At 37.9% G+C, this 11,892-nt stretch overlaps 1 protein-coding gene across 1 annotated transcript; it reads right to left on the bottom strand.

Annotated features, from left to right (window-relative positions):
* Positions 1-5,416: 5,416 nt before the first annotated feature.
* Positions 5,417-11,370, bottom strand: LOC129281481 (cytochrome P450 2D26-like). Its single transcript, XM_064113457.1, has 5 exons — positions 11,304-11,370; positions 10,888-10,975; positions 10,102-10,510; positions 8,270-8,732; positions 5,417-7,948 (listed from the first exon to the last, which is right to left on the bottom strand). Exons 1-5 carry the CDS (start codon positions 11,368-11,370, stop codon positions 7,776-7,778), a joined length of 1,200 nt encoding a protein of 399 aa, XP_063969527.1. The 3' UTR covers positions 5,417-7,775.
* Between the last annotated feature and the right edge of the window lie 522 nt (positions 11,371-11,892).

Here is an 11,892-nt window from a genome sequence, read left to right as displayed (position 1 = left end):
GCTTACAAGGATGAGACCAAGACGGCCGACTTTCAAGAAGAGTAAAAAAAAAAAACCACACCCAACCAGACCACATGGTCATTAGAAAATCGGAGTAGATGATACACTGAGGGACCCCCTCCCTCCCTCTTTCTCTTACTAATCCTTCTCTTGCACACACACACACACACAAACGATCACATATTTCTGCTCTAAATCATCGAATATGTTGCCAATTTCATGAAGTGTCATGTTCCCGACTGCACAGACCACAATGTGCGTGTTCGAATCTCACTCCAGCACCAATGTCCTTTGACAAGACATATTGGTCTATTTCATATTTGCCACACTCGATCCAACTGAAGAAAGGGGTACAAGACAGAAATATATGGCAGCTACGCGAGAGTCAGGGTAGTTTTGGAGCACAAGGCGTGTCATCTGACCATGACTTATATAGGAGGAAACAGAGTTGTTGTTATGTACATAAAATACTACTATCATCATAACTATTACTATTTTTATTGTTATCAGTATCATCATCATCAATACTGTATTCATCATCATCAACATCGTTTTTATATTACATCAGTAGAGATATCGAAAACTTAACTCCCCCTTCCATTTTACTCTCCCCCTAGGGAGCAGGAGCACGCTTCGCATGCATTAATTAGCACCCCGTAAAAGTCTAACTGTGGATCCGCGCCAGAATAAGGCTCCTAAGATTTCTTTTCTTTCAGATCGATCATTTTTTTGGTCTCCTTTGGTAGAATTGTTGATAATTGTAAAAAAAAGTTTACGATTTTTATATACAATTTTGAACGACTATAAAGGAGAAGATGGATAAAGATTAAACCCAAAGACACAACAAATAAACACAGACATAACAAACCGATGTCAAAACATGACAATTGGATGATATTGACCGGTTCGTTACAATTTCTATACTTTCATGCTTCGGTAATGGTCGACTGGTCACGGGGGCAGAATGGTGAATTGCAGTGTATACTACTCCTGGCCCATTTGGTAAAGGCACTGTAGACTTTAGGCAGGGGTCTGCTGGCGGGGCATTCCCAGTAAGTGGATCCCATACCCATTGCTTGCATTCGCAAATGTCTGGTGTCTTTGAAAACTCAGAAGAACAACAGTAAACAGGATTTTTGCCCTTTTTGCCCAATATTACCTGACTTAATGTTTTGGCATTTTCTTTCGGTTTAGTAAACGGGGGCATTATCGCCCCTTTTTGAAAACATTCAACCTTTCCGCGTATACTCCCAATCGGAGCTATACAGTACAGTTTGACCCATCCTGTGTGGTACTCCGTTGGATTACATGTAACAAAGCCTGGCGGGTATTCGACCTCTAACCAAATCCTGGTAAAACGATGCATGTTACCATCTATGTATGTAGTTAGAATGAACGTACCCATATCATCCTTCTTGACAGATTTTATTGTAAGGCGCAGGACACATTTTTCACCGACGGTATCGTTCATGATATTTTTTATTTCGTAATGTGGGTCTGGACTCAAACTTGAATCAACTGAACTGTAAAATGGCATTCGGTTACTGAGTCGAAGTGTTATCTCTGTACTTTCGCATAAATAACAGAAAGTAAGTACCACTCTTTCCCCTTCTGTGACTTTCAATGCTTGACATAGGCATGGGACAAATAGTATAAGAATCATGAAAATACTCATTTTTTTTTATTATGTTTCAATCTCAATCTGTTCAAACCTTCAAGTCTATAAAGGTCTGTTACCAAGTTAACTAGAAAAACATTACTTGAATTCTCAACCAAAATATTACTCATATACGTTAAAACTGCTGATGATATGAGCAAGGCATCTCTAAGAGCTTTGAGCCAATTTTGTTAAAGGAAATATTCGATGTAAAACTAAGATGCGATACTATTTGGTTAAACATTTAAAGCAGTAGATAATTAGTACTAGATGCTGATGATGGTCATTGGAATTATGCAGGAAAAACACAGACATCCCCAGAATTAAAGAAGGGGAGATGTTTATTAGAAATTATCGGACGTATACAGTCTTCAGGAAGTGACAGACCTTCTTAGCATTTATCTCACATCAGGGTAAACATTTAGTACTTCCAGTTCATATGGGTGCTAATTCCCTTTACTTCGTGGTCCAAGGTGAGTTGATCATTACTCTATTATCTGAGATGAATCCAGTCGATGTAGGCATCATAGTTCTCTGCAGGGGGAATAAGAGGAAAATTTCAACTATTCGCAATATTATTATTTTGGTTCAGTTTAGACTTGTAATCAAGATCAAGTAAAGGGAGAGTATTCCCCCTTTTCCGGGCCCTTTTCTCGGAAAAGAATTGTGAAATTATGCCGGGCATCCATATAAAATAAACGAACATCAGTACTGGTAAAGTTGGGGGAGACTCCAAATAGCAGTTGAAAATGGTTGACTCGAGATGGTTGATCCTAGTGATGTGAGGTTTTATTCTTGAATGAGTCCTTCATTTCCGCATGATGAAATCAACTGTGGTTTATACGATAGACCTACTGCTAATGCTATACTCACTTGTTTATTTGGTGCTTCAAAAATTAATGGATTAATGCAAATCTCGATACCTTGGTTTCGCATTACTTTTATACTCCATCAGTGTCGAGAATGACTTCCATATCAGTGATATTAAACCATGCAAGTGGGCGTATACCTTAAACCATTAGGGTTAACGGCTATCGATTAAATTTAATACATCAAAATGCTATCAAAGTTCAGGCATTGACTACTTGGAATATGCTACATTTAATATTTGGATAACATGAGATTTATGATACCATAATCATGCACAATGCAAAGTCCAAGTGATATTTGAAATAAGTTTATTCTACAGACTGTTAGGTGCGTATAAAAAGTTTACACTTTGAAATGATATCTATTTAATGAAATACCAATACATTCCCGAATCTTTGTTCAAACTTAATTGCTACAAGGCCTCTTAGAGCGATGAATGTCGACAAACATTTCTGATTGTGTGTGAACCACATACTTTATAATAGTTCATGAATATAAGTTACGAAAGAATTGGAATTTAGGCGTAAATCATTAAAGGGATGGTTCAAGTTGGAGATATTTCTATCTTAATAAATAGAGTAAAATTCACAAAGCAATTTGCTGAAAATTTGATCAAATTCGGATGATAAATAACAAAGTTATTGAATTTTAAAGATTTGCACTATTCCGGTGAAACAGTTCTAGGCATGTCTTCATGACTATTCATTAGGTGGGCTGATGATGAAAAAAATGAAACATTTATGATTTCATGTAATAATATAAGAAAAAGGAAAGTGGGGATGTGACATCATCAGCCCACCTAATGAATATGCATGACGATGTGCATATAATTGTTTTCACAAAATATTGGTAAAATAAAAAATTCAATAACTTCGTTATTTGTTATTCGATTTTGATGAAATTTTTCGCATTTTGCTCTGTGAATTTTACTCTATTTATTTAAATATAAATATTTTCAGCCCGGACCATCCCTTTAATAGTCTGTATCCATAGTAAAAACAGAGGCAATTAATATAAATCATTAGTGTAAATGTATGTTGCCAATTTCTGCAAACGAATTAAACCAGGGGAAATTCACTCTGAAAAACGGTTTATTGTAAAAATAGCAGAAAAATAATGAAAAAATATTGCCTATGGTTTGAGAAAAATATGCAAAGAATAAAAAGTTATTGGAATTTTAATTATTTGATTTATGACGTCAAATGCGAGCAACTTTCCTACATATCGCATGGTAAAAAAAATCAATGAAATGTAATTTTCTCAGAAAATTGAAAATGTTTTTTTTTTACTTCAGTATATCAATATACAAATCATTTCACACCCGTCCCTAAAAAGAAAACAAAATTAAGTCATCACGAATCATTAAAGAAATCAAATTTATGCATATTATATTATACAACCTTTTGGGCAGCTGCTCGTTTATGACGTCACTAAATTCAAAACTTAAAATTCTAAATCTTTAATGTATTTTCCTCAAACCTTCACCAATATTTTTTATTGTTTTTTCTGCTTTTTTTACAACAAACTTTTCTTCAGGGTGAAATTCCCGTTTAGACCTGCAATAAAAAATATAAAATCAACTGTGCATACAGTATGGCGAAATATGTACACAAATCATAATCGCATACCTACCAACCAGTGGCGTAACAGGCGGGGGGCAGGGGGGCAAGTTGCCCCCCTGGCGGATTTTACCGGGAAAATAAAAGAAAAGCGGGAAAAAGAAAAAAAGGAGGGAGAAAGAAAGGGAAAGGGGAAGGAAAGGGGAAAGGAAAGGAGGAAAAGGAAAGGGAAAGGGAAAAGAAAACGAAGAAAAAACTTTGCTTTTAATGGAAAAGGAAGGAAAGCGGGAAAATGTACGAAAGAAGAACTGACATTTGAAAATGTCCGAAATAGGCCTATGTAATGCAATAGCACGGTGGGAAAAGATGACAAAATGGCAACCAATAGCGGGAAACGAAGGTAGAGAGTAATTAGTCAAAAGCTAAATTGGAAAAGAAAAGGGACAAGGAAAAAAAAATAATAACACGACCGGGCTGCCGATGATTTAAATTAAAAAGCGGGAAAAAAGATGGACTGCATACAACATTGTGCTATAAGCTTGCTAAATTTTATGCAAATAAGCTACCGGGGCTTTGCCCCAGACCCCACGCAGAAGGGGCTCTTCATTTATAACCTTCAAATGGCTCTATAACGCCCCCCGTTCAATCACTGGCATACAGGCGCGGGGGGGGGGGGGGTCTTGGTTCCACACCCAAGAGAAAATAAAATAAATTGTAGGAGACAACGTATATCATGAAATGAATGGAAACAGTGAAATGCGTTATTTGCTGAATATAATGGAAAAAGCTATCACATAATTAGAATTTAATTTCAATTGGCAACTTTTTTTTCCAGCTAGCTTTGCATGCTGGCGACTTTTTTTTTTTACAAATTTTCCCACATTGCTATGTTTTGCCCCTTAAAAATATTTGGTTCATTATGCAACCGGGTTGAATAAATGTGTTGTGTAAAAGCTATATTCTGTATATGACCGCTATTTATTTAAAATAGCGGCAATCTGCGAGGTTTAAATGGCTTTGATATCAAGAAGTTTCGGGGGCTCCGCCTGGACCCCAACCGCACAGCACTGCGTATGGAAGGGTTGGGCCATGGCCCCAAAAAGTTCTACAAACAAGAATTTAAAAAAAGAGGAAAGAAAAGCAAAGGAAAAGTGTACGATATGATTTTATTCACTGAATATAATGTCAAAAAATAGCTCAAAGTTAGATTCTCATGAAAAGGTGATTTTTTTTCTCGCTCGCTTCGCTCGCTTCGCTCGCTCGGGACTTATATAAAGCAGCTTTTTAGCACATGTGCTATAGTGCTCCCCTGTTTTTTTTTTTTTTTTTTACTCTTCACGCTACTGCCACAAAGATTCCTGTTCACAGTGGCGTATCGTACATACCACAAAAAAGGAATCTAAAGAGAGAAGAGTGAAATATATTGTTTTCTGGATATCATGTCAAAATCTATCACAAAATTTGATTTTTGTATTAAAAAGGTCCAAATTTTTGCTCGCTCGCTTCGCTCGCGCGCAACTGTTTTTAAAGATAAATTCTGCCCGATACGCAATATCTGGCCTTCTCAAAATAGTCGACTCATTACACCATTACGCCTGTTCATACCATGATATGACCGGGAAATTTTTGGCTCTTGCCCCCCCCCCCCCTGGCCACCGACCCCTGTTACGCCGCTGCTACCAACCTGTACAGCCAAGAAATTACTAAGAAATTTATAGAAATAGGAACATTCTTTAAACACTACAGAAATATTCACAATAAGAGGATTAATTACAATGGTAAAAAATATGTTTTAATTTTTTTTAACAAGTGCACACCTAGTTACAAATAATGCGTAAAGCATTTCCATTTATTTAAATGCAGGATAAAAGAGCATTAGTGTCGTGGCCGGGGATCGAATTCCGGACTTTCCATCTATAGCCAGGAGCTTTAGACCACTCGGCCACGGCACAGTTGGGAGGTATGTGCAATCGATAGTAAATTACAATTATCTCGGATGTTATTTCTATTAGGCCTTTGTGACCAGAAATATTTCAAACTACAGAGTAAAAGGAAAACGCTAAAAAATATAAATAATTTGCTCTACGTATATGTTAGTCATATAAGTTTGGAATTTCAGCCTCTTTTTTTTTTTTAATACAATTTTCCATATAGTTAAGAGAGGACCTTAGGAGAGAGACCTTAGGGGATTAAATTGGCATTCTTCATCAGAAAATTATAAACTTATTTCATATTAAAAAATCAGTTACGTTGATAATCCTGTTCCCCAAATCCATGAATTGAAACGAAACAAAGGGCTATGCCAGAATAATTCTGCCAAGATTGTCAAAATTATAAACTTATTTCATATTAAAAAATCAGTTACGTTGATAATCCTGTTCCCCAAATCCATGAATTAAAACGAAACAAAGGGCTATGCCAGAATAATTCTGCCAATATTGTCAGTATTACGTCTCGGCTAATGCATCTTTAATTTTGTTTGCTCTATGAAAAACACTCAACAGTATATAACTCAATGACTCAAGTAATCTTGTTACCATGGTTAAATTAAAATATTACGATTGGAAAGACAAAATTGTTCAGAGGATAAAAAGTGACATATTTTAACTAGCATGCCCTGAACGCAGTGTGTTCAGAGTCAGGAACAAACTTTGTTCTTATAGTGTTCACAGTGTGATCACAGTAGGTTCATAGTGTGTTTGCATATGCTCGCAGTATGCTCACAGTTTTTTTCACAGTATGTTCATAGTGTGTTCAGGGGGGCGTTTCATGAAAGGACTTGTCGGACGTTTTATCCGACAAGTCCCATTTTATCCGACAGTTACCATAGTAATAGTACCTCTCAGCCAATCAACATCAGAGAAAGATGTCAGATCTGACAACTTGTCGGATGAAAATGTTGATGAAACACTCCCCAGATGTGTCTACAGTCTGCTTACAGTGTTTTCGCAGTATGTTTACGGTGCGTTCACTGTCTGGAACAAAGTTTGTTCGTAGTGTTTTCACAGTGTGTTCATAGAATCCTCATAGTGTGTCCACAGTGTGTTAAGAGAATCCTTAAGTGTGTTCACAATGTGTCCAAAGCGTGTTCATAAAGTGTTAAAAGAATCAGCAATGTGTTCATAGTATTTTTCACAGTGTTCATAGATTATCCATAGTGTTCATAGTGTGAAAACAATTCATAATCATCTCCACACTATTAAGATTCACATATACAACACCATGAATTTCATTTCAACATTGCCCATTTAAACACTCCCTGAACATTTTGTGAACACTTTAAAATTGCGCAGATGTCCACAGTGTGACATTAAATCTTCCCGATGTTAGATTGGAACATTTTAACATTATTTGCGAATGACATCTTCAAATACTCCAACTTCCGGTGAACACACTGTGAACAGTGTGATCTTTCCAATATGGATTGATGGTAGAAAAAAACTGTTGGGTATAAAAGAGACACAAATGTACACAAACCACCCCTAAAATAATATATGTTAAATAAATAACGAATAAAATAATAAAAAATTACAGACGAAAAATGAATAAAGAAAGAAATAAAATACAAAATAGACAATAAAAAGGAAAGAAAAAGTATAATGAAATGGAAAATATAATAAAAATTATATAAAAATATATAGCGTAGATCATGGAATTGCATTGCCCACAGTGAATTGCCACACTCTATACTATTTTTCAGCATGAATCGTGAAAGGATCTGGTCGATTGGTAAAACTGTGGTAGCAAGAAAGGTCTCTAGGGACACCTTCCGCGAGAGAGATGGTAAATCGCTGCAAGATACAGGTGATAATGAGAAAGAGCTCAATCCGTGCCAACTGCTCTCCGGGACACACCCGTCGACCTAAGAAAAGAAAAAAAAATGATGATAAATGGAAATCAGATAATACAGAAAGAAAACTGAAAGGTTTACGAAAATCTGTACCTCCAAGTGTATACATTTAATAAAACACCCCTTCAACCGATCGGTTAACAATTCATTATGGATAAAGTGAACCAGGAGCATTAACTGGTACAAGAGCCGGACAAACAAAGTTCAATTGCAGAAAGATGGCAAATGTTATTGCCTTGGCTGTTGCCACAAGAATCAACGACATAGAGCAGGGCTATACAGAATAGATTTTAGGGCTTAGATAATTGCCTGTTTTTTGGGCAGTAAATTTACCTGTTCCAAAATAGATCGGTTCGCGTTTCCTATCATACTCCCCATCCTCGTCCATGAAGCGATCCGGTCTAAACTCAAGCGGCTCCTCCCAGAGGGAAGGACTCATGAAGAGATGAGACATGTTCACCGAAACCACGGTACCCTTCGGAATGTCGTAACGGCCAACCTTGGCATCATTTTGGGCAACGTGGGCGAACTGGACGTCGAATGACGGTCGGAAACGAATGCACTCTGTAATGGTTGCCATGGTAATAGGCAACTTGTGACGGTCGGAGAAACGTGGCCGACGTTCCTGGCCAATGACGTCGAGGATCTCTCGACGAACCCGACGTTGCTCTTCTGGGTAGCTAGCCAAGGTATGGAGGGCCCAGGAGATAATGGTGGACGCCGTCTCCAGCCCTCCAAGAAGTAGATCGAATGAACACGCCAAGAGGTTGGTTTCATTGAACGAGCCTTTGTTATTCTAGGATAAATAATAATCATAAAGAACAATAAGAAAGATAGACAGAAATAACCGTCTTTTCCTGGGATTTAATAAAAAGATCTGATATTATGTTTGTCTATATATACACCATCCTCATTTTAAGTAGCTCCAATGAAGCTCAGCAAACAACAGATGGTACAGAGACTAAAGATTTTACGAAAGATAGCTTTTAGTGAGTAAGCATTATAGTCACGATAGTCGTTTATTGCAAACGCAATTGGTTCCAATTAAATTTTCTTGCATAACAGGTTTTAGGCATATTGAGGAGTAGGTTGAATTGTTTTATTTATTTTTTGGTAAGCATGGTTAGACCGAATCGATTTTCATGATAATCAATTTTGGTGGTACTTTCTTTAGCACCTAAAATCATCTGATAATTGAGGCCGTCCCTTTTCCTTAAGGGCGTATGTGGGGGGGGGGGGTGGGGTGGGGGTTGTGCGCAGGCACCCTCCCGCTGAGGTAGAGGAGTTCCGACACTGGCAAGCAAAACGAAATTTTTTACCCCTTCTTCTGCTTTCAACTGATTTTCTAAACTTTAGTTCCACCTCCCCAAGATGTGCAACTCCCCATGCTCAAACCAGCCTCCGCTCTTGGTCCTACTCTCAATCTTTAAATAATTATGTGTTTCACAATAAAAACTCAAATTGGCACATCGTAATAGTAATAATTATAAGTGAGTTCAAGCATTCCATCTACCCTCCCCCTTGGGGTGGAATGCTATCCATAAGGAGAGATCACACTTTGTCGATTTAGATGACAGTACGTGGCGGTTCTTAAACCGTCGCGGCGCGTCGTCAGGGAAACATGTCCCAATTATGACGGAAAGCCAAAACACGATCTCAACATGTTTTGGTGCAAACGTGGATTAATTGGTGTGGTCATAACACGGTAATAACTCGAAATTTTCACCCTCGATCTACTCAGCAACCACAATACTGTGTAGCACCTTGATGAGATCTTGATGCCTTGTCACCTCCGAATAGTTACAGTGTTTACATCTTTAATTTCCAGGAGTAAAATATGAATCGCGCATTAGCACGGCGTTAGCGTGATGTATCATCACGGATTTCGCGGTACAAAAACGGAGGGTGCCGTTTTATCTACGGTTACTGGCGTTTTGGACATGATGGGTCCCTCTCAAACCGCCAAGACCGCAACGGAAAACTACATATTTCTCCCTTTTTGCGGTTCCCCGTCCCGTGGTTGTCGTGGTTTAAGACAGATGAGTGACGGATGACCAGGGTTTAAATGCGATGGTAACGCGGTCGTTGGCGGAGCATGAATAATTGCTGAACTACCATGAACCACCAACTAAACCGGTGATGCGTGATCGCCCCTGCACACCTACCTCTGTCTTCATGTTTGCCATTACTTGCAGATAGCTCTCAATAAAATCCCTGGGCTCCTGGTTCGGGTTGAAATCCGCCTTATGGTCTTCAATACTTTTCCTAATGAAATCGAACACCCCATCCCATTCTTTCGTCAGTTGCCGAAGCGCTGGTGTCGGAAGCGCAGAGAGTATCGGTACGGAAGATAGAAGGCCTGCCGGCCCAAGCAGATCAAACACACGGTTTGCGTGCGCCATGAGGCGATTGAAGTCCACGTCGTCGTACTCGTAGGTGACTCCGGTGATGATTTTCGCAATGATGTTGCTAATAGACGTCTGGACGATCGGATGTGGGTCGAAGCCAGTTCCGTTCTTCTTTTCTATCTCGGCTAGCACACAACCTGCCTGTGCTCCAACGATTTCTTCTAACCTATTGATGAAATTTGTAACAATAGAACTCTGTATGGGCATTTGAAGATAAGTCGAAACATAAGATGAAAAAGTTATAGTAAAAATTGACAATTTTGTATGATTAAAAGTACTTTTTGTTAATTATACAGTTTTATCGCGCTTTCCAATTCTTTTATTAAACGTGTATTTTCATTGCATTTTATAAATTCTTCAAGTAGGCCAAGTCAAAATTATGGGGAGGGGGTTGATAAAATTGATATATTCGTCCCCAATATGTTCATGAGGGACGACGACCCCCTGTACCAAGGATCGACGCCCCTGATCACCATCGTCGTCGTCATTGTCTTCTTTAAGTAATATACTTTACAAAATGACTTTGAAAGCGTTATTTCTTACCCAATCCCTTCAGAATCCGATCTTTTGAAGACTGAGAGAAAGAATCGACGCTGCTCCTTCCATACCTGACCATTACTGAAGCCAATACCTACATAAAATTTTAATCGTTGGATATAATTGTCATAACACGATGAAACAGAACTTAATCAATGAGTGGTTGAGAGCTTACACGTGACCAAGCTTTTTTGTCTCACACAATGAACTTCCTGATCAACAGGCTTAGTTCTAAACTAGAAAAATAGGGGGGGGGGGGGCCTTCTGGTGCCTTGAGATATTTTCGACGTTTGTTTATTCAATACAACGGAAATGCATATCTAGTCCAGGAAAAATGATTTTGGGGGTCAACCTCAAACTAATAGCAATGATTTTTTTTCTTCACCGCAATGCATTTAAAAAAAGTCCCCAAAATGACATACCAAAAGTCCTGAAAAATCCCTGTGGTGGAAAGTTGTCTAATTTCCATAAATCCATTATGGCTGCCATCGTGACAATTTTACGTGTTATTGGTAGTAGTAGTACACACACTGGTCCGTTTATATCACTTATATTTGTTTGCTTTGTTTGCTTGCATTTATTTCTGCGTTCAAAAACACAATACAAAAAATATTTACAATCACAATATACAAAATAATTCACAATATAAACAATGTAGTCATATTACGTGATAAATACAAATAAGAGTGTGAGTATAAATTAATCTTTTATAAATGTAAACATATATATATAATGTAATAAATGAACGCAGGAGACCACCATCGTGAGCGGTTAGGCTTGAATTGATGGCGGCCTCATAAAAAGATTCGTAACTTAGATTGATATTTACTGGTCAAGTGGGTGCATTGCAGGTGCAGGTGCTGTATAGCAGTTGAGTAAAATCAGAATGTTAAATAGCGAATGTGGATATTTGAGTGAATGTTTTAATTTGGAGCGAGGGGTTGATAAGATTGAATGATAGTTTTCTTTAGAGTTGCTTTAAATGAGTATATGGTTGAACAAGTTTTGATA

The sequence above is a fragment of the Lytechinus pictus genome, chromosome 18 (genome assembly GCF_037042905.1).
Source record: "Lytechinus pictus isolate F3 Inbred chromosome 18, Lp3.0, whole genome shotgun sequence".
Taxonomy (NCBI): Eukaryota; Metazoa; Echinodermata; class Echinoidea; order Temnopleuroida; family Toxopneustidae; genus Lytechinus; species Lytechinus pictus.
The sequence above is the reverse complement of the archived record's forward strand: the minus strand, read 5'-3'. Positions and strand labels throughout refer to the sequence as shown.

Excerpts from the sequence above, each read along its gene's own strand:
- LOC129281481 (XM_064113457.1), bottom strand. The coding sequence starts at position 11,370 with ATGGCAGCCATAATGGATTTATGGAAATTAGACAACTTTCCACCACAG. Across the intron at positions 10,976-11,303 it reads GGGATTTTTCAGGACTTTTG|GTATTGGCTTCAGTAATGGT; the intron begins GTATGTCATTTT and ends AATTTTATGTAG. Across the intron at positions 10,511-10,887 it reads TCGGATTCTGAAGGGATTGG|GTTAGAAGAAATCGTTGGAG; the intron begins GTAAGAAATAAC and ends TTTCATCAATAG.